This window comes from Aotus nancymaae, unplaced genomic scaffold (genome assembly GCF_030222135.1).
Source record: "Aotus nancymaae isolate 86718 unplaced genomic scaffold, 86718_ANA_hifiasm-v0.15.2.pri h1tg000046l, whole genome shotgun sequence".
Classification (NCBI taxonomy): domain Eukaryota; kingdom Metazoa; phylum Chordata; class Mammalia; order Primates; family Aotidae; genus Aotus; species Aotus nancymaae.
Genome location: NW_026988460.1, coordinates 22,582,334 through 22,604,764, shown reverse-complemented (window position 1 = coordinate 22,604,764; position 22,431 = coordinate 22,582,334). Strand labels below are relative to the sequence as shown.

General features: G+C 52.0%; 2 protein-coding genes across 13 annotated transcripts in view; one reads left to right on the top strand and one right to left on the bottom strand.

Annotated features, from left to right (window-relative positions):
- The window catches only part of VGLL4 (vestigial like family member 4), a 164,059-nt gene extending 148,978 nt beyond the window's left edge, over nucleotides 1-15,081 (top strand). For all 6 annotated transcript variants that reach the window (XM_012472137.2, XM_012472143.2, XM_064362033.1 and 3 more), the window contains 3 exons: nucleotides 6,599-6,821; nucleotides 11,747-11,870; nucleotides 12,336-15,081. In XM_012472137.2, coding sequence (XP_012327560.1) covers nucleotides 6,599-6,821; nucleotides 11,747-11,870; nucleotides 12,336-12,607 — 619 coding nt within the window. In that variant the 3' untranslated portion in view covers nucleotides 12,608-15,081. The remainder of the gene's footprint in view (nucleotides 1-6,598; nucleotides 6,822-11,746; nucleotides 11,871-12,335) is intronic.
- The window catches only part of ATG7 (autophagy related 7), a 277,334-nt gene continuing 269,376 nt past the window's right edge, over nucleotides 14,474-22,431 (bottom strand). For all 7 annotated transcript variants that reach the window (XM_064362017.1, XM_064362022.1, XM_064362023.1 and 4 more), the window contains one exon: nucleotides 14,474-16,392. In XM_064362017.1, the coding sequence (XP_064218087.1) occupies nucleotides 16,360-16,392 (33 nt within the window). In that variant the 3' untranslated portion in view covers nucleotides 14,474-16,359. The remainder of the gene's footprint in view (nucleotides 16,393-22,431) is intronic.

Below are 22,431 nucleotides of genomic sequence, written 5' to 3'. Positions count from 1 at the left end.
TCTCTGCCCTGTGTCCCTGCTGGTGAGGATGGGCCTACTGTTGAAGCCAGGAGCCTCAAGGTCATCTCTGTCTTTGGGACAGTCCGAATGCCAGTGTTTCCCAGCTTTTTCCTGCCCACGACACACTTCTTGCCATTTGTACCTAGGAGGGTGTCTCTGCCTCAGCCGCCGCCACCTCTGCAAACATCATCTTCACCCAGGCCTTCCTTTGCAACCACCTTCCTCACTTCCCATCTAAAATTGGCACAGAGGAGTGTCACAGCTTGACCAGGATGTCTTGGAGACACACCCAAGCGTCTTATTGCCTTCTGGGAAGCAGTGAATTCTCCCCCTCACAAGAGGAGAGAAGCCACAGTGATGAGTTCATTCCTTTGCATGTGTTGTGGGGCACTTTGGATGACCTCGGGGACATTTAGAAGTGGAGAGCAGGCGAGGAGGACAGCAGAAGCTGGAGAAAGGAACTGAAGGGAGAAAATGTCTCACCACTCTCGCCCAGTCTCACCCAAGATTTAAATGTTCCTTAAATTCTGCTTTTTCAGAGAAAAGTCTTTTCCGCCAGTCATTTTCTCTGAAATGTCCTTAACTCCCTTGTCATTTGCCACAAATACTGTTAACTGGACTCACACATAATATGTGTACCTTAATGATTCATTTATTCTGTGGACAGTGGTCACCCGTGCTGAGCTGAGGAGATTAGGGTGTGGGGGCTGCAGTGTCGGTTCTCCCAGGAGTGCACGGTCCAGCCAGGGGCTGGGGTCCCCTGGGAGCTGTGCGGTGGGAGCTTACTGATTGAGAAAGGAGCACAGCGGGACTGTCTGGGGACAGGCTTTGACAGCAGGCATCTCCGAACTGCTTCTTTCCTGGGTCTCTGGAGTTGCCTGGGAAGCTGGGTAGAAATGGAGCTAGTGGGTCGGAAAGGCATCCTGGAAACTTGGAGCGGAGCTGGGAGGTGATGGAGAGTCTCTGGGTGGCCTGGTGTGAGGACCCTGAGCAGCTGATGCCACAGGGCTGATGTCTGTGGTGGGCAGCGTGTGTAGGCAAAGCCTTCATCTCCTCCATCCTGGCCATCTCTCTGTAGAACTGGGATGGTACTGACCTGCCCTGTTCACATCAGAAACCCCAGGGGGTACCAGGTAAAGTTTGGGAGGAAGTTCTTGCCTTTTTTTTTGAGATGGAGTCTCACTCTGTCGCCCAGGCTAGAGTGCAGTGGTGCCATCTCGGCTCACCACAACCTCCGCCTCCCTGGTTCAAGCGATTCTCGTGCCTCAGCCTCCCGAGTAGCTAGGACTACAGGCACGAGTCACCAAGCCCAGCTAATTTTTTTGTATGTTTAGTAGAGACAGGGTTTCACCATCTTGGCCAGGCTGGTCTTGAACTCCTAACCTTGCAATCCACCTGCCTAGGCCTCCCAAAGTGCTGGGATTACAGGTGTGAGCCACCACGCCCAGCCGGGAGGAAGTTCTTTCTATATTATTCATTTAAAATGTAATTATTTTAAAAATTGTGGTAAATTAGCATAGCACATAGCTGACCACCTTAACCAGGTTTAAGTGCACCGTTCAGTGGTATTAAGTCTGTTTTGGAGGAAGCTTTTTAAGATTAAAGATGTGCTAGTAACCTTATTTAAAGACAGGGTCTCACTCTGTTACCCAGGCTAAAGTGCAGTGGTGTGATCATGGCTCACTGCAGCCTCTACCTCCTGGGCCCAAGCGATCCTCCCACCTCAGCCTCCAAGTAGCTGGGAACACAGGTGCACGCCACCATGCCCAGCCACCTCATGATGATGTACCATGTTAGCGTCCGGCTGTCCTGTCAGTTCTCAGAGCTCAGATTCTCCTGTAACTGCTGTGGGGAGAGGGAGAGGAGGAGAGGGCTGGAGACTGTACTGTGTCTTAGCTATGTGCCGCCCCTGCCTCCCACCTCCCCTGGTCTCTCTTCCTTTGAATCTGTCTCCACCTAGACTCTGGTGCTTGGGGGATGTCACTGCACAGCCTTCAGTCTTCTGCCCAGTGAGGCCTGGCATGGGGACAGGTTGCTCTGCCACCTCAGGGTGTTGTTTTATGGGAGGCCTGGGCCAGAGGCTGGCCTGGGTCTCGCCTCTTTCACCGGGTGGGAGCCCCTGCCCTGTCATGGTGCCCAGGGGCCTTCGGGGACTCCAGAATATATCCTCAAAATGTCCTGTGCCCATACCTCTTTTTCAGCCAGAAGAACTCAGCTCAGTGTAGTTCATGGCGGTCCATGGTGAATGCAGCCCAGTGCAGGCTCAGAACACCAGGCGATGGGGCTAAGTGGGCTGAGCTGCCCGGAGCATGTTTGTTGAAGGGTAGGAAACTCATGTTAATGAGTATCAAACAGATGCAGAACACTTTTCACATGATGGATTCTTTCAGTGTTACTGCTTAGAATCTGGTTTACTTTTCCCCAAACGCTATAGACATTCTTGGCTTCTCAGCTTGGAAAGTGTGTGGCCTTCAGTCCTCAGAAAACTGTCCTGGATGATAGTGGTGGAGGCCTCTCTCTGTCTCCTTCCTCTTTCCATCTTTCTCTCCAAGGCAGCGGCAGTGGAAGTGCCCACCTAGGATGGGCGTGAGGCCCGGGGCAGGGCTGGGTGCCGTGCAGCCTCAGCGGCTCCGATGGGCCTGCCGCAGAGCCACTCAGAATCCTTTGGGTGCTCACGGGGATGTAGTGGGCTCTCCCGGGCACAGTCCTGACCAGGAGCGGAGGCAACCCTCATCTCCCGGGCAGGATGCATGCGGTTTTCTGCCATCCCCGAGAGCATGTGACGCCTGGGAAGCAGTGGCCTGGAGGTGATTCACCCGGGGGAGTGGGGCCTAGAAAACAATGTCTGTCTTGAAGCTCCGGGAACCAGAAAAATGAGCTGGAAATGTGAGTAATGTATAATTTTACTAAAATTAACCAGCCAGTTCTCTGGGCCTTGTCTCGCTGTGTTTTCAGCGTCTTTGTCTGACTGTGGTGCCCACTGCACTGTGTTCCATGGACTGTCTTTCCGGTTAGTGTGCCTGGAAGTCCCCTTCTTCCCACTGCCTTGCGTAGGGTGGGCGCACAGCGGGGCCATGGGAACACAGACAGATTTAGGTGCAGGCTGCCCCATCCTCACCTCTGCCCTGGCAGCTGGTGGCCCTGGCATCCCTCTCCTCTGTGATGTCTCATAGTCATGCTTGGATTTCCCGAGGTGCAGCTGAGTCATCCGTGTGACGGTGCTATGCCCCTAGGACATAAGGTGCAAGGGGTGGGCAACGCCTTATGTACCACAACCTTGGTTTTGGCCGTGGGCAGACACGGCCTGAGCTTCAGGCTGCTCCTCCTTGCCACCCGGGGGTGTCTTCATCCTTGGCCTTCTGCAGCCCTGTACCAGCTCCCATGGCGGCGCCACCTCGCCTGGAGCCAGAGCCATCACTGGTGAGCTGCAGCTCCTCCCGGGCCCTTCTGTCCCTGCTAGATTGTAGGCCCATGAGAAGGCAGGGCTGTGGCTTCCTTTCTGTAACCTCTACAGAATAGGGATGCAACTAGCACTGGTTGTATAAACAGAAGTCTAAATTCAGAGGCAGACTGTGTCTGAGGCACTCATGAATCCATGACCTGAGCCCCCAGGTCTGTGCTCTTCATGAGGTAGCCCATGGAAGCATCAGCTGGGGTAGAGAGAAGACTGTCGGGGAAGCCATTCACTCATGTTAAAAAAGAAATTGTGTCTTTATCTGAATTTAGAAGGGAGCAGGATGCCGAAGGTGAGTGTGTGGTGATGAACTGAGTGTTCAGGAACCAAAGTCCTGTTTAGGTAGAAGCTAGAGGATCTCAGGCCTGCTTGGCCTGACGTCTGTTCAGTGGAAGGTTCTTCAGTGACGTCTGGGATCGTAACCCTTGAGGCATTCATTGCAGAAACCTGTGCTGTCTTCTGAATCGCCACAGACAGATGACATTATGGACAGGCTGGTTTCAGTATAAACTTTATTATTATTATTTTATTTTAATGTTTGGAAAATTGTCAGGATGTGTGTGGAGCAGGTGGAACCTACTATCTAGACTCTGGCCAGAACATTGTCTTCCGTGTTTGTCTTAACGGGCTGAATGTTTATTCCCTAATTGCTTTTAAGACATTTTCTGTCATCAGCCAGAGAATAAAAGAAAAAAAAAAACTGAGTAAAGGAATGCTGGGTCCTGTCCAGCTACGCACCCTACGATCAATACAGGCGGCTTAGGACTGATGGGGTTCTCTTGGCACTCACTGACGGTTGCAGTGCGCGCTGTGATTGTTTTCATTTGTGCTGCTGTTCGTCCCTCATTTAGAGCCCTGTGGGTGGATCTTACTATGACCACATGGTTGCATGAGGACGCCGAGGCTCGGAATGCCTCAGGGGCATTAAGTGGCAAGCTGAGCATGTGCCCCTGCTAGAGATGGCACAGAGTGACATCATGACATCACAGCCGAGGCTGCACTCAGGCCCTCTCGTGCTTCTGCTGAGCTCTTAACAACTCACCGATTGGGCTGCAGAGTCCATCTAAAGGCTTGAACATGCTTCCAGTTGAGTCCTCAGCCCTCCAGCTCTCCACGACTCTGCCCATCCACAGTTCCCCTCCATAATACCTGCCTTTCTTATCTCGTCACCCATGCGCGGTTTCTCTTCATTCACTCACTAAGTCACTGCGCCGAAGGTAGCAAGGGTAATGAGATAGGTGGGACTCAACTAGCACCCTCGGAGGCTCGTGCGTGTGGGGAGGGGCGGGTGCCTAGATGAAGAGACCATTGACGTTGGGTGATGGCGCTTCGGGATTCAGAACACTGCAGCTGTGGTTGGCAGTGCAGGACCAGGGAGGAGGGAGGCCGGAGCAGCACCACATGTACACAGCCACAGAGGCATAGAGTGGCTGTGTCTTATTTGAGCAATGACATATAGACGGTTGGAACTATGGAGCACAACATTTGGAGGTGTGGAGCCAGAGGTAAGGATGGGAAAGTGGCCGGGGCCAGAGGCCACCATGGCCAGTGCTGAGCTGCTAAAAATGTTAACTAAGGACTGGATGTGGTTGGATTTGCCTTATAAAGAGGCTGCTCTGGAATGGATACAAGCAAAGCAGAAAATCTGAATAAGGCTGGTAGTTGTCTCATTGTCGATATCCTGGTTATGATGTTGTACTGTATTTTACAAGACATCACCATCGGGGGAGTCAGGGTCAAGAGTGCATGGGATGGCTCCGTGTTGTTTCTTACAACTGCAAGTTAATCTACAATATTAGAAAGGTATGCCTGTCACATGCATGCGTGTGTGTGTGTGTGTGTGACATATTCAGCCAGTCTGGGAGTGGGGCTGTGGCTGTTCCTTCACCAAGGCAAGCTCAGGCTTTTCTGCTAGTTAAAGACAGGTGACTACTTGCAGACTCTGAAAATAATTTGTGTTTCTTAAAGAAAATTCACTGAAATCATGATTCACACATTTTTCTCGAAAAGACCAGCTTATTATGGAAAAAGATTATTCTGTCAGTGGAGGACGTGGTGGATTCAAGGGGCAAGACCCAAGGCAGAAGGAATTGTGGGACCCCCAGAATATGTGGCACCAGAGCAGATGCTGCCACGGGTCGGCTAGCAGCCTGAGCTGGTTGTTCACCAGTCTGAGTCTCGGGGTTCTCATCTGGAAAGGGGGAGGTGGCAGCATCGCCTGCTTAGTGCTGTTGGGAAGATGGGTGAAGCAGGGAAGATGGAATAAAGTGGGGAGGGTGGATGAGAGCTGGCTGTGCCTTACCTGTGTGGGGGGTCGGTGTCTAATAGACACAACACATCATGATGCCTTCAGACTAACACATCGGATGGAGGCGGTGCCGACTGACTGTCTCACCTGGATTCCATGTGGCATCGCCTGAGTGCTCAGCACATGGCCAGGGCTAGTGATGGGCCTTCTGGAAGCAGGTCACTCTTGCTGGTGGGTCCTGGACGGGAGAGCTGCGTACTGGCTCTCTCTGTTCTCCTGACCAGAGAGTAGTGTACCAGGAGCACCAGAGCAGATGCTGCCACGTGTTGGCCGACAGCCTGAGCTGGTTATTTCACCAGTCTGAGTTCTCGGGGTTCTGGTCTGGAAAGCAGGTGATGATGGCATTGCCTGCTGAGTGCTGTTGAGAAGATGGGTAAGCAGCACTGCGGAGGCTTAAAACAGGGTCTGGTGTGTAGGGTGCAGTTGGTGACTCTGGATCGCCAGCGTCCCCGTCCTGTCTAAATGGCAGGTCCTTATCAAACCAGCTTGGCCTCCAGCTCTCCATGCTCCAAGGGAGTGGAGATTATTATGGAATTATAGAATTATTATAGAATTGAACAGAGAGTTGGGCAGAGGACGCTACAGAGTTGGGGGCTCCATCTTCTGTGGAGCTGGCTTTGGACTCCACTGGCAGCAGCACCCCCGGCACCCAAAGGCTTTGGTGTTGGGCTGACCGGGGCAGGCAGCCGGCTCTTCACTGTGCTCCCGGACCATGCGACCTGAGCTTCAGGGTAAAAAACAAGTGACATGGAGGGCTTGGCACACAGACACTGTCCCTTTTGCCTTTCAGAAAATTGCCAGGGATTCTCCTCTGAATGCTCATTCCTCTTTTTCAGGAACAAGACTGCCAACGGAGACTGCCGCAAAGACCCCCGGGAGCGGAGCCGCAGCCCCATTGAGCGCGCCGTGGCTCCCACCATGAGCCTGCACGGCAACCACCTGTACACGTCCCTCCCCAGCCTTGGCCTGGAGCAGCCCCTCGCACTGACCAAGAACAGCCTGGACGCTAGCAGGCAGGCCGGCCTCTCACCCACACTGACCCCAGGGGAGCGGCAGCAGGTGGGCCTCTGTCCGGGAGGGTGGCTGGGGGAGTCTAGGGGCTGGGGGACTAAGCTGGATGGAGTCCCGAGCAGAGGTCCCCGAGGGCAGTAGTGAGGGATGCCACCCTTAGCTTCTGTTACGCACTTAGGACAAGGGACAGCAGAACAGGAGTCCTCCTCTTCTGCTTTTACTTCCTACCCAGACCTGCCCGGGCCTTTCTTAGCACTCATGGCCTCGGACAAGGTCAGTGTCACTGGGCTTCGTCTCTTTCCTTCCACAGTACAGGGTGGTGTACTGAGGTGTTTTCGCTGCAGTCTTCTGTGGCAGGCCTGTTTGTCTTGGGGTCAATGTCCTCATACTCATGGGAGTCCTGTGTTTCTCCATTAGAACGTCACTCGGATGAAGGGAATTGTCAGGTTGCTTTCTTTGCCTTGAGCTGGGGTCCTGCACAGTTGGTGGTAACAGGGTTGTGAGCCCATGCTGGTCAGAAGCCTATGATTGGCACATAGGGATTTTTTTTCTATTAAAGGAACATAGGGAATTAAATGATGACTTAGTAAACACAGTTTGCTTGGTAGAAACCAATCTTTTTAAAAATGGGGTTCCTGGGGAAATGTATAGAAGGCAGCAGGCTCCTAACCTGCCTGAGCTCTCTGAATCTCCTGGGCCTGTGACCTAATAGGTCCTTAGTCAGTAATCAGCATTTTCTTAAGGCTGACAGAGGGGATGGCGCTATGCCCCAAGGGAGTGCCTGGAGCTCTGTGCATTCAGCTGTGAGGGCCTCTGTGTCCCTGCAGCACCGCCAGGGCTTCCCTCCGAGCAGCACTGTCTGGTCTCTGTCTCTGATGGGGTCTGTTATAACTGTGGGTGGGAAGGCCCTGGGAGTTGAGAGGTGGTTCTGGTGCTTGGGAATCCCAGTGAAGCTGAGAACAGTGGCCCATCCTGCCTTGGAGCCTGACATGGTAATCCTGCTTTTTCGATTCATTCATTTAACAAAATGGCATAGACCCTATTGTGTGCTGGGGGGTATCAGAAGCCTGTCAAGCAAGATGCGGTCTTTGTTCCCAGCACACTCCGTTTTAGTCTGGAGGAGAGACCACTGATGTGTCTGCTGGAGCCTGGGACCGAGTTATCACTGCCTTTCATTTCAGCGTTTTACTAGCTCTCTGTGGAGTGGGACTCTGGGCAGCCAGAGGTGTGTGTAGACACTGTCACGGCCACAGGGGGCTCCCAGTCTAGCTGGGAAAATGGATGTGAGGAGAGAGGATTGTACTCCTGGGCAGAAGCAGGGGCCAGAGCAGAGGTGGGTGGGCAGTAGGATCCACAGACCCGCTCCCTGCACCCCGGGGTGGGCAGTGGACCTGCTTTCTGCTTTGTGAAGCTCAACAGGCATTGTAATGATGCCACGAGCCATGGCCTGGATCGTGCAGGTGGAACCTGGCTCTCTGGCCATTGCCACTGCTGTTAGGAAGTCTCTGAAGGACGGGGGTACAGAGGGGAGGATTCAACTGTAATCTCAGAGCACCCATGTCCAGCCTCTGGGCCTTGGTGCCTCACGCACTGTCTCGGCCCGCAGGGTCAGGGTGGGCCCTTGGTGGGCTTAGTGTTTTCTTGGATGATTTCTTTCTCTGGCTCTGGAAGGCTCTTGAGAATCTTGCCGTTGGTTTTCGGTCACAGTGGCTTTGCAGAAACTGAACTGCTGGACAGAGCGGCCTGGTTATCTTTACCCTGTCTCTCCTTCTCCTCAACCTGGAATGGGCCTGGCTGCCCACAGCACATGTGGCAAGGGCCCTTCCTCATGCCTTGGGGCTCCTGAGCAGCTTTCCTAGGAGGGAGAACTTCGACTCCCCAGCTATGTCCTTGCAGGATCCTGGCTTGGACTGAGGACAAAGCCAGGGGCCACGGAGCACCCCAAACTGCCTGTTTCCCTGGGAAGGGCACAGTGGGCCCAACTGGAGCTGTCATTTTAGGCTGGGGGTGGGGAAGAGGGGGTCAATCCTGCCCTCCTTGGCTGCTGTCAGTGCGTCATTCATATTGTGACCATTCGTGGGGCTCCTTCCTGCAGCAGCATGGCAGGGCTGAGGCCACACACTCCAACCCAAGCTGGGCTCGGGCGCCCTGCTGAGGACACCAAGCAGCCACATTGCCTGCGCTGCAGCAGCTCCGAGACCCTTTCCCGGGAGTCTGTTGGGTGTCATCCTGCAGCTCAGAGCCAGAGAAGTGGCTGTGGGGAGAGGGCTTCCTGCGGTGACAGCAAAGCTCTGTGTCCACAGCGGGGTAAAACGCATTCTGTAGCCCTGTGGGGTACACACGGAAGCCTTCTTATGTGCAGCGGAAACTGTGACTCAGATCTCTGGGAACCGGGACAGGATAGCACTTTGGGAGGCCGAGGTGGGCGGATCACTTAAGGTCAGGAGTTCAAGACCAGCCTGACCAACATGGTGAAACCTCTTCTCTACTAAAAGTACAAAAATTAGCCAGGCATGGTGGTGGGCACCTGTAATCCCAGCTACTTGGGAGGCTGACAGGATTGAACCTGGGAGGCATAGGTTGCAGTGAGCCAAGATCGCACCCTTGCACTCCAGCCTGGGTAACAGAGTGAGACCCTGTCTCAAAAAAAAAGCTTCACACAGCAAGCCTCAGGGGTTGCTTTCAGATAGGAAAAGTGGGACCTCGTCAAGGTGGGTGGGGCAGTAGGTGAAGGGGTTAGAACAGGGCTTATCCCAACCCTGCCACAAATCTGCAGCATAACTTCCAGCAGGGTGTTTCTGGCCTTCTTTCCCCATCTGGAAAATACTGATGTGGGGGAGGAGGAGGGTCTCAAGATCTCATAAATGCTCACCATCTGGAGGCCTGGGGCCTGTTCTAGGTGGACGAGTCCCTCTGTGCACTCAGCCACAGAGGCAGGGGCAAGATGCCTGCCTCCATCTGGGAAGGGGTGGCAGTGGAGCCACTCCCAGGAGAACTCACGGGCCACCCTGTGGCCTGGGTTGTGGGGAGGGATGCCCAGGCACTGAGCATCTTCACATCTGCAGGTGACAGGTTAAGGAGATTTGCTCAGCTCAGGTCAGTAGGTGCCCCAAAGGTGCCCTGATACCAGTCAGCCAACCTGCCCTGCTGGTCCCTTGCCAGAGAGGGGGCACAGTCTCTTCTGAAGTGGCTTTTCCTGCCTTGGGATAGACTGACATAAAGGCTGGACAGTGAGCTCACTTCATCTTCCTTGATTCCCCCTCCCCCACTTGAAACGTCTCCCCAGTTCCCCACATTTGCATGGGTCAGGACATGCTTGCTGCAAAGAACAAGCCATCTGAGCACAAAAGGGAGTTTTACTGGGAGGACCCTAGGGTGTCTTCTGGAGCCCAAGGTCATGAGTACAGCTGGGCTCAGGAAGAGCCTGGCCATCCCACTGAGAGCTGGACAGGGGCAGGGCCCTCCTTCCTCCCGGCTGTTTGTGTCCAGGTCTTGGTGGGCATCCTGCTCTCTTGATGCTGCTTGACCCGTGGTCAGCCCAGTGTGAGATCTGCAAAGGCCTCATCTCAGTCTCCAACCCCCTTTCCCACCCTGTCTGCTCAGCACCGTGAAGGCCCTCACCTGAAGCACAGTCCACAGGCAGAGCGTGGACATTCAGCCCAGCTCCACCTGCCCGGGTTCTCCTCTGCACTGCCACCTGTGCACACCACAGAGGGCCTCTGACCTCTGGGCAGCTCTGTCCTGCGGCTAAAGTGTTGCACTACTAAGAAACCCTGAATGTTTGGTTTGTCTACTGCTGCTAAGCCGCATCTCCCCCCAACCCTGGCTTGTGTAATTTTTTGTTAGACCTAAGCACAGACCCTTATGTTTAATCCCAGTTCATCCTTGTAGATCCACATTTCATCCTAGAATCTACTTTCATCATTCCCATTAACTGCCATCTCAAAGAGGTCTGGCATGCAAGCCTTTTGTGTCTTTATACCAGCTACTGCTCTGACTTTAATGGAAAGGGCTGGCTGGGGAGGACAAGGCCTGGTGTCCCTCTGGCTGATACTGCTGTCACCATGGGTCGCTGTGGGGTGATTTCAACCAATTCCTCGCTGGCCGTCCTGGAACTTTGTGCACATATTCCTCTGCCTTGTCCTCGGGGGGTATCGGGAAATACCTTTCCTGGGGGAACCTGAGGAAGTTGTTTAGTTCACAAATATTTTCTGCCCCAGGTTCTGCACCAAGGCTGGGGGGCTAGACATACTACCTGGTGTGCATGGTCTTCTGGGAGCACCTGGACAGACTGATGCACTTGCTGAATTCTGGTGGATTGGGGGAGCAGGAGTGAAAAGAGGGAGTAGCCAGTGAAAGGCTTCAGAGAGATCTGAACAGGGCTTGAAGGAAAAGGGGAGTTTACCATGCAGACAGCATGGGGGTGATGAGGAAGGAGAGTGAGGCTGTGCTCAGGGCAGATTGGGCTACGCTGGGATGTGTGCCGTTCTACACTTAGGCACATCTCCTCTGTTCCCTCTCTGTCCTGATTTGTAGGTCATCACTGAAGCCAACTCAAGCTGGCTTTGGCTCAAACAAAATGCTTCCAATTAATTGCCATGCATTGAAGTGTCCTGGATGGCTTCAGGCACACCCATGGCTCTGTGGACATGATGGGAAAGGCTCTGGGGACAGTAACGGGAGGAGCGAGGTCCCTCCTGCAGCCCTCTGTCATCCACAGGACGCCCAGTGTTTGTTGTCTCAAAGCAGATTTGAGAGAGGGGGACAGACCAACTCAACAGTTGAGCTTTACAGCCACAACCAGGGGCCACTACACATACCCTTGGAGCTGCGCTCCCTCTGTGGATTGGCTGTGTTTAGCAACGGGTCTCCAGTGTTGAAGCGGGAGGTGGCAGACTGGGTCAGGAAGGGCTCCAGGGGCGGTGCCCGGTACTGAGGTGGTCTCCACGTGCTGACACCCCTACTCCTCACAGAACCGGCCCTCTGTGATCACCTGCGCCTCGGCTGGCGCCCGCAACTGCAACCTCTCGCACTGCCCCATCGCGCATAGCGGCTGTGCTGCACCCGGCCCCGCCAGCTACCGGAGGCCACCGAGTGGTGAGTGTCCCAGGCTTCCTCACCAGTGGCAGCAGAGCCCTTCTGTTACGCTGTGGGCTGAAATCCCTTGCTCCTGAGCCCAGCTATTGCTGAGGTCGAAAGGAGTATTTTTTGAGCACATACAGTGTGCACCTAGCATTGTGCGTGGTTTGGGTGGAAGGGCGTGAGAAACATGCTACCCCCTCCCCCCGACTCCAGGATATCATGCCCTAGTTGCAGGGAGGGCAGCAGCTAATATTATTTAAATGTAATGCCATGTTCTCTTTTTGAACTTAAACTCTGGCCTAGTGCAGACGGTATATAACCATTTTACAGAGAAGTGACCTGCCTAAGTGCCTGACTTAGTCAGGGGAGGTGGGCTGTTTGCAGAACCCACACTGACCATGGCAGCCAGTCCAGCTCTAGGCTGCCTGAGGGAGGGTGCTGCAGCCACCTGTGTCTGACTGCCTTCCCGCTTGCCTGCAGCCACCACCACCTGCGACCCCGTGGTGGAGGAGCATTTCCGCAGGAGCCTGGGCAAGAACTACAAGGAACCTGAGCCGGCACCCAACTCTGTGTCCATCACAGGCTCCGTGGATGACCACTTTGCCAAAGCTCTGGGTGACACGTGGCTCCAGATCAAAGCGGCCAAGGATGGAGCGTCCAGCAGCCCTGAGTCCGCCTCTCGCAGGGGCCAGCCTGCCAGCCCCTCTGCCCACATGGTCAGCCATAGTCACTCCCCCTCCGTGGTCTCCTGAAGGGAGTGCCGCCTCCAACAACACGTGGATGTGCATGGTTTGCCTGAGCTTTGAACAGTCAGTGCTTAAAAAAAAAAAAAAAAAAAAAAAAAATGGGGGTGGGGGGAAGGGATGGTTTATTCGCAAAAACCATGTTGTTGGGATTTTTGTTGTTTTGTACTTGCTTGGTATCCGTACGGGGGGCCCTCAAACATGATAGCAGGAACTACGTGTGGAACATCTGTCTAATGTAGCATCCTTACTTCCTGCCTCAGTTACCAAAGAAACCTCTGATGCAGGTCTGCTGCCCCGACGGGGCCAGGACTTCACAGCGCTTTCTCAGTCACAAGCCATGATGAATTGGTGACTCAGACGCTTTCTGCTTTTTCCTTTGCTTCTTGAGACCGGGGTGTGTGCAGCTCAGCTTCCACGGCGTGTTTGGTTCAGTCCGTGTGTGTGCGTGTGTATACTTGAAGAGAACTGTCGTGTCTGATTTGCACTATTGGAGGAGGACTAAAGTTGCCTGCCAACTTTATGTGTGATGCCAGAACTCTGAGGGCAAACTGCTGAAAAACAAAGGGTTTAAGGATGACATTTCTGACCATTTGTGTTTGTTGTTACTGTTTTTTTTTTAATCTAGACAATACAGCTTTGGAAGGGGAAGTCTCATACAGGTTATAGGTCTTTCTCTCTCTAGATTTCAGGTGCTTGCAACTGGACTGCAGACTCTACCAATCACGGGCATTTTACTTTCTCTGAACACTGCAGTTTGTTAGACTAGAGCTGAGGTTGGAGGATTCCATAGTGCTTTAAACGTGATGCATGTTTTAATGGAGAAAAAATAGCTGGTTTCTATTAATTATATAGGCAGTAAACAAAAACCTTAATACTTACTATCTTCTTTTCAGAATTAGTTTATTTTTGTCAGTTACAGTCCTAGATATACTTACTGCTGGTACAGTTGTACTCTAAGATTTGTATTTGATATTCACTTTACTCACAAGTAGTGCGGGAGGCCAGCTCCTGGCAGGCCCTCGCGATGAGCAGTGGTCAGCTGCGGTGTGGGATGCTGGAGTTGTGCTGCAGGCTGACATCATTTATTTTTGCATCCCTGTCTGCTTTGTTACAAGCTCCCAGGGGAGGTGGGGTTTGTGTCTTCCAACTTCCCTACATGCAGAAACTGCTCCCTTTGAACTCTCTTGGCTGAACAGCAGATTACTGACAATCTGTGATATGGTGTTTCTTACGCTTCCTTGTACGCTGGGGCCAAGGTAGTATACATTCCTCTGACTTTATACCGTTATTACTGCATTTATTATTTGCTATATTAATAGTTACTAACTAGAAATTAGATGAATCAAGCATGACAGACACAGCTGTGGAGGTCACAGCTGCTCCTCTTTTTGGTCAATGAGCGTTTCTATCCCCTCCCCCAGGGTATGCTGCGTTCCACCTGGCCCACTAGATGCTCACGCAGCTGCCACCTGAGCAGGTGACACAGGCGTGGTCACGTCCTTTGCAAGGCTTTATGGCCTCGTGCACACAGCAGGAGCCCTGGTTTCACAGTTCCGTTGTTGGATTTGGGAACCGGGCACTGGGTGAAAAGGTCAGAGGGTGGCTCTTGCTGTAGGCACAGGGTGCTGCAGGCCTTTGAAAGTGGAGGAAAAGCCCTTCTCCTCGCCCCGCACACATTTCACTCCCACTCTACTGGGCTTCCAAGCTTGGCTTTGGCATTCAGGCCCCTATATTTTCTGTAGGAAAAATCGTTGAGAACACTTTTTTTATATAGGTAATTTTAAGACCATCATTACGCTGTGCGTAAAGAATGTACAGAGAAATTTGTAGGTATTTTTTGAAGAACATTAATTTGTTAATGATATGTAGCTATTTAATTTTTCCCTTTCCTATTGTAATCATTCATATTTTTTTGTTGTTTGGAAAAAAAGTTGATCTTTTTTTTGTCGTAGATTTGTCTGTAAAAGTGCAGGAACACAGTTATTCTATGAGAACACTGCATCTGCATTAATAGCCACTAGTTTGTTATTGCTACAGGCTACTGAGTGTCATAACAGGAAAACATCCCACTGCTGACCGGCTCGGTGGAGGACACTCCTGGGACAGGTCTCTTTGTCAGTGAACAAGGGCGTCACTCTGGGAGGGGTCGGCGGTGCTGGCGGCCGGGTCCCTGGTGCACTGACCTATCCGGGATAGGCAGTACCCTGGAGGGGGCCTCGGGCAGAGGGGGCAGAAGAAAACCAAACATTTCACTGAGAAAGAGCCCCCTGCCTGCTCTAAGAAGGGGCTCCGTGAAGTTCTTCCAGAGCCGCGCCGCCTGCAGTACGCTCTGACCTTCTCTCCGTGTGTGTAAATCTGTAATATACCATTCTCTGTGGCCTGTTTTTCCTGGAAGAAGAAAAAAAAAGGTTTGGCAGGCCATCTTTTTTTTGTACTTAAAAGTAGCCTTAAGAACAATAATAAAGTGCTCTTAAACCACACAGTGTACGTGTGGCTCTTCAACCATGGAGTTTCACCACTGGGCTTGGGGAGGCGGACTCGGGCCCTGCACCTGTCCGGCTGTGTCCCCACGAAGCTCCCATGAACTGAATGACAGCCACTGGAACTTGGACTGGCTACTTCGGGAGAAGCCTCATTTGAAATCTACCGTACTAAATCCCACTGTTTTAAGGTCAGCCCAGACTCAATTTTGACTTTGGTTCTGGGCCTAAGATGAAAGCTGAAAGAATAAAATAGCGGGAAGAGGGCCTCTGGCTCCTACACTGCTCCAGGGACAATGCCTTCTACATCTTAGAAGGGAGGGGTCGGCAGTCCCCTCCCTTCTAGGGCAGAGGCACCTAGGTCTCCTGTGGGTTTCACAGCCTGCTCTCTGGGCCTCACAGCTGCACACACCCAGAATAAAGAGGAAAATAGCTCTTGCCTGAGTTACCCAATGGTAGAGCCATCTGACCCCTCCTAGCCCAGGGCAGGAAGGGAGCCCTGGCTCAGCCTTCTGGGCCTGGCGTGCTCACAGGGGCAGGGATGGGAGGAGCTTCATCCAGGATCTATTCCTGGGCTCTTCCCCCAGCCCAAGGCAGCAGCAGAAACTCCTCTGCCTCAGGCAGGCAGGCAGGCACAGATGATATGCCCACAGCTGAGGACAGGCTGGGAGGCAGGAAAGCCTCATCTGGGTGGCTCACTCTGTCCGAGGTGGAGATCTGGGGTCACTGGGATGAGTGTGGCCCTTTAGTCCCGCACCCTGCTCGGCTCTCCTTCCCTTTCCCCTCCACCAGGACTAGGCTGCAGTGCGCTCACAAGGTCCCACCCTACCCATGCCCAGGGCCCCCACAGGAGGAGCCTGCAGTGGGGTTTGTGGCGCATGGGTGGAGCAGGTTGCTTACTTCCCCATTTGGTCTGTGTTGGGCCACCCCCTGGGGGCCGAGGGATAAGGATCCTGGGGGCTTGCTATCAAACACTGACAAGAAAAGAAAACCGCACGGAGGGACCAAGTCCCAGGTCAACAGCAAGGCCAAAGCCAAGGTTATTATTTAGCTCTGTCTGAACTGGCTGCATCATGAATCCCAAGCAATGCTAAACACTGGCCGCTCCTGGGCAGTGGAGGGGGTCCCAGTCCTCAGGGTATGGAGAGGAGGAGACCGGAGAGATTGGAGGGGCCCAGGGCTCAGAATCACCAGGCCCAGGGTCAGCAGTCCTGCTCCAGTGACAGAGTGCTCCTCAGCAGGCGGCCAGGAGATGTCAGTCCCACACACAGGGCCGGCTCAGAAAGTCTCATCGTCGCTCATGTCCCAGATCTGTGTGAAGAAGGGGAGAGGCTCAGCCGAGCTGTCCCACCGCCCCATGGTGCACACTGATGCTTCAAAACCACAGCGGTCAGGGCAGTTCCCATTTGCAGATAGTCGCTTGTATCTGAGGGACTGTCACCGCATTTCTCTACAAGGAAACCAAATCTCAGAGAAGTTACTTCACTTGACCAAGGCCTCACTAGTGTGTGAACCACCTGGCAGAACCAACAGTGGAGGCTGGGGCAGGCTGGGATTTGCAGTGGGGATGTGCCTCTGCTCACCTCCTGCATGCACTTGGGGGCCCGTCCCTGACCCCGCCAGCCCCTGCTCACCCTGGCTTCTGCAGCACTCACCCCCACCCCAAGCCAGCTTGTTCTCCTTGCAGTCCACCTGCCCTCTGGAAGGCAAGCTCCCTGAGGGCAGGGATTTCTGGTGTGCGCACATGCTGCCTCCGGAGGCTGCACCCTGGGCACCTGCTCTGCTTTCCCTCTAACTGTAGGCCAGTTGCCCACATTGCCGACTCACGCGAGAGAACTGGCTAATGCTCAAGAGCAAGCCCTCCCCCCCAGTCAGGGTGGTGGTGGCCTGGAGCAGGGCAGTGGAGATAGCCAGAGCCTGCCACGGTCCCTCAACATGTGTCCTCTGAGCCTCGCTGTGAACCTGGGGATCGGGAGGCCCCAACATGGCTGTGAAGAGAACTGAGGAACGCCCAGCAAGAGACTCCCCACCTCCACGGGCCCGGGCCCATTCATTCCCTGTGGTTCCTGGCATGAACCCCCAAGGAGAGAGCCCAAGGCCAGCATAGCAGGTCCTGGCACCCTGGGCTCCCTGGAGGGCCAGTCCCTGAACCTACGCCTTCAGACTTTCAAAATTCCTAGAATTGGTTGCAAAAGGCCACCTCAGTGCTAGCAGAGCTGAGAAGGAACAGTGTGTTTACACGAGGCTGGCCTGGGGAGACGGAGGCCTGGCCAAGGTAAATATCAACACCAGCTTGGCTTTCAAAGTCAAGGACGTGGAAAATAAATAGACGGAAATTTCCTCTCTCCTGAGGACCCAGCTCCCAGACTGAGGGGCGGTGGGCAGCCCTCTCACGGCCCCCATCTCCCCTGAGGCCCAACTAAGCTCTTGGGAGGGGACTGTCAAGTCAGTCCAGAGGCCAGCTCAGCCAGGCTGTGGAAGGGCTGGTCTGGGGTCCAGCAACCAAGTGTCCCTTTCTTTTGGGTCAGGTCCCCACAGAGCTCATCCTCAGTGCGGCTGAAAACTCCCCTAGGGTGGGACTGAGCAGTGCAGGGCGGGGTGGCTGTGTTTCTAACACAGGTTATATTTAGGATCGGCACCCTGATCTCTGGGTTCTGATGGTCTAAGTGGAAGAAACTGAGCCCCTGGAGGGTTTGCGAGCACAATCCATCCATTCTTCCACTCTCCCACTCCATGAACACACATTCATGGAGACTGCTCTGTGCCACGTGCTATGTAGACCTGCTGCGAATACTCTTTCACTCCTCACATCTACCTGTGAGGTGCAGATGGAACAAGCCCAGAAAGCTAAGGCAATTGGCCTGAGATCACACAGCAAGCAAACTTCAGTGCAGGAACGGGATGTGGAAAAGCACTGGGTGGGTTACCTCGAGGAGAAGGCTGAGGTGGGGGATAATGAGACAAGATGGAGAATGAAAAGGGTGAGCCTCGTGGGCCGTGTCCTCTGGGACCTCCAGCAGCCTCCTTGGGGGCTGCCAGCCTGAGCAGGGCAGTGTCAGTGTCAAACAGCAGCAGTGCCCTCTGCAAATGGGTGGATGGGGTTGTTCATAAAAGGACTTGGGCCTGGGCGGGGGCTGGGCTTTATAAGGAAGTAGGAACTTTCAGGGAGGCTTTATCCACTGTACCAGATTTTTAGCTATGGGGAAGAGGCATAGGTGCTCGGCCACACTGGGACTGGGTGGCCTGGGACTGGCCCTGGAGGGTGCCTGGCTGAACCCTGGCTCCTGGACAGATTGAGCTGCTGGAGGGGCTGCTGCTGCTGGCAGTGCCCGAGCTGTGCAGGGGATCCTGTGAGACACCCAGAGGGCTTATTGTGACACGGTTCTACAGAGCGGGGAGCTGGGCAATGGATTTCACATAACCCCTCGGGGATTTTCCAGAGTGAATCCTTCAGGCAGGGACGGGCTCTCCGCTGGCTTTGTCCCATTGGCTGGGCTCAGAGGGCAGCAGCTGTCTGCATTTGAAACCCCAGGAAACAACCTAGAACAAGGACTCCTGGGGATAGGGACGGGGACTAGAGTGGGACTGGATCTGCGGGCGCCCTACTGTGTCCTCTCACCACAGCTGTGTCCTTGGCAGGCCACCTGGTGTGGGGAAGAGGAACGGTAAATGTCCTCTAAATGAATGAAAATTATAGTAAACTGGCAGATTTTAAAAAATGTTAATACTCAGTGCTGACAAGGGTATGGCTAAACACTGCCACAAGAAGAGTATGAATCGGTACCGTATTTACAAGATTTGGCAATACGTAATATAAACCTGTAAAAGCGTTCAACCCTAAGGAAAAGACAAATGATCTTTTCGTAGATAATATCCAAGTACACCTGGAAACCCCAATAAAATAAATGCTAAGATGAATACAAATGAGAGCAAGATATAAAATTGACAACAACCAATTAAAACCAATAAGCAATTGTAACCACATGTAGTACAAACAATATTTAGTTCAAAACAGAATGAAAGAGGCTGGGTGTGGTGGCTCATGCCTGTAATCCCAGCACTTTAGGAGGCTGAGGTGGGTGGATCACGTGAGGTCAGGAGTTCAAGACCAGCCTGGCCAACATAGCAAAACCTCATCTCTACAAAAAATACAAAAAAAAAAACATTTCTACTAAAAATAGCCGGTGTAGTGGTGGACACCCGTAATCCCAGCTACTCAGGAGGCTGAGGTAGGAGAATGGCTTGAACCCAGGAGGTGGAAGTTGCAGTGAGCTGAGATCATGCCGCTACACTCCACCCTAAGTGACAGAGTGAGACTGTCTCAAACAAACAAACAAAAAACTGAAAGAGAAGAACCCATTATATTGGCCAGACACAGTGGCTCATGCCTGTAATCCCAACAGTTTAGGAGGTTGAGGGGAGTGGATTGCTTGAGGCCAGAAGTTTAAGACCAGCCTGGCCAATACAGCAAGAGCCTGTCTCTATAAAAATAAAAATTAAAAAATATATATTATAAAAGCAATGAAAAAGATAAACACATGGGACTAAACCTAACATTAGATGTACAGAATCCATATGAAACCTGTGAAACAGCTGCAACAGTCCTAGAAGAATCTCACCTGGGAAAGACGTAAACTGGATAGAGCCACACCCGTTGTTTTTGACATTCATAAAGATGTCAGCTTTCTCAAAGTCAATACATTAACAAAGTCCCAATTTTCAAAAATAAGCAAATGTTTTCTGGAGCCAGCTGAGCTGGTTCTAGGCTATGTGGAAAAGCAGGAAGCAGAGACACCCAAGAAACTCTCTGAACAGAAGAGCAGCGAGAAGCCCCCACTGTGGGCAGAAGGAGACGCCATGAAGCCCCCTAGAAAGTGAGAGTGCGTGAGCATGGGAACACTGGGACAGCCAGCAGGACACAGTGAGTACAGAAACGAGAGAAGACTGTGTCCAAGAACATGTGGAAATACAGGATTTTAATGATACAGGCCTGGGGAGTGCCATCTCAGCTCATTAGGAAAAGATAGACTTTTTCAATAAATGATATGAAAAGAAGTAGAGAGTCACTTGGAAAAAGAGAAAATTGATTCCATGCCTCACCCCACACGTTAGAATCAACTCCAAATGGGATGAAGATTAAAATGTTAAGAGAAAATAAAACCATAGAATACTAGATACAAACGCGGGTGAGCTCATTATAGCCTGAGAGGAGAGAAGGCCTATGATCCCAAATCCATAAGCAATAAAAAATGGAAACACTGGACTCTGCAAAAACTCATGCGTGCAACATGCATGGGAAAACACAGTCAAAAAGACAAACAGCAACCTGGGAGAAAACATCACAGCATACCATGAAGGGCTCATCTCAGTAACAGACAGCCCAGGCATGCCTGTCATCTCAGCACTTTGGGAGGCCGAGGCGGGAGGATCACTTGACCCCCGGTTCGAGACCAGCCTGGGAAACATAAGGAGACTCTGTCTCTATAATTTTTTAAAAATTAGCCAGGTGTAGCAGCATGTGTCTGTAGTCCCAGCAACTCAGGAGATGGGAAGATGGTGTGAGCTCAGGAGGCAGAGGCTGCAGTGAGCCGTGATTGCACCACTGCACTCCAGCCTGGACAACAGACAGACTCTGTCTCAAAAAAAAAAAAAAAAAGACCAAAGACCAAATTTTTAAAAACAGGCTAAAGACATGTACAGTTCTCAGAAAAAAGATAGGCAAAGGGCCCTTAAACAGAAACAAGACGCACAGCCTTACTCATAATAAAGGAAATGCAAAGATTTCCTAAGACACAGAAAGTACTAACCAGAAAAAAATGGGTTTGCATTTCACTTGGAAGGATACCACTGAGAAAATGAAAAGGCAAGTTGCAGACTAGGAGAAAATATCTCTATATAAAAAGAACTTGTATTTAGAAAATAAAAACTCTTACAACTTAATAATAAAAGACAAAAAGTTGATTTGGGGGGGAAAGACTGGAAGAGAAACTTCACAAAAGAGGAAATATAATGGCAAATAAGAGAAGATGTCCAGCTTGCAGTCCTCAGGGAAATGCAAATCAAAACCATAAAGAGACAGTGCACCCCACCTCCTTGGAGAGCTGAAGCTAAAGACCAGCAACACCCAATGTCCATGAGGATGTGGGGCAGGAAGGGCCCACACGCTGCTCCTAGTGGGAACAGAAAGTGGCAAAACCACTTTGGAGAAAGGTCTAGTGACTGGTGAAGTGAAGCGCACGCTCACCATGTGATCCAGTCATTCCACTTCTGTTTATGCCAAAGAAATGAAAACACATGTCCACAGAAAAACTTGAGCCAGAATGTCCACAGCAGTCTTACTCAGAATAGGTACAAACTAGAAACCACACAAACACCCATCAATGGGAAAGCAGAAAAATTGTGGCACATCCATACAATGGATACTACTAAGCCATTGAAGTACGGGTGTGCTCAACAACACATGAATCTCAGTGTCTTCATCCTGGGTCAAAGAAGCCCAGCTGGAAGGGGTGGGGAATGGGGTGGAAGGGTTTGCGGTTGCAGTTTTGTGGTATGAATAGTCTAGAGATAAAACAGACATCACGGGACTGTCGTTAATCATGCTGGATTGTATACTGGAAACATGCTAAGTGTAGATTCTAGGTGCTCTCACCACATGCTATGTGAGTTGACAGACATGTTAATTTCCTTGACTATAGTAACCATTTCACTATGTGATGTCAAGATATCTTGAACACTTTGAATATATACAGTTTTTTGTTTTTTTTTTTTTTTTGAGACGGAGTTTCGCTCTTGATACCCAGGCTGGAGTGCAATGGCGCGATCTCGGCTCACCGCAACCTCCGCCTCCTGGGTTCAGGCAATTCTCCTGCCTCAGCCTCCCGAGTAGCTGGGATTACAAGCACGCGCCACCATGCCCAGCTAATTTTTTGTATTAGTAGAGACGGGGTTTCACCATGTTGACCAGGATGGTCTCGATCTCCTGACCTCGTGATCCACCCGCCTCGGCCTCCCAAAGTGCTGGGATTACAGGCTTGAGCCACCGCGCCCGGCCGAATATATACAGTTTTGAAGAAAACAACCTTAACACAAAAGACAATATACTTCAAATAATTTCATTTATATGAAATCCTAGAAGGGCAAAAACCCATCTGTGGTGACAGGAGGTAGATCGTTTGTCACAACTCAACAAACTGGACACTTAAAATGGGTGCATTTCATTGTATGGAAATCACACAATACAGTTTATTTTAAACAAAAAAAAAAGCTGCACTGAGATAAAACTGGTGAAAATCTCATTGCTTCATGATCCGTTCTGCTGGTGAGCCTGTGGGGGAACCACTCATACCT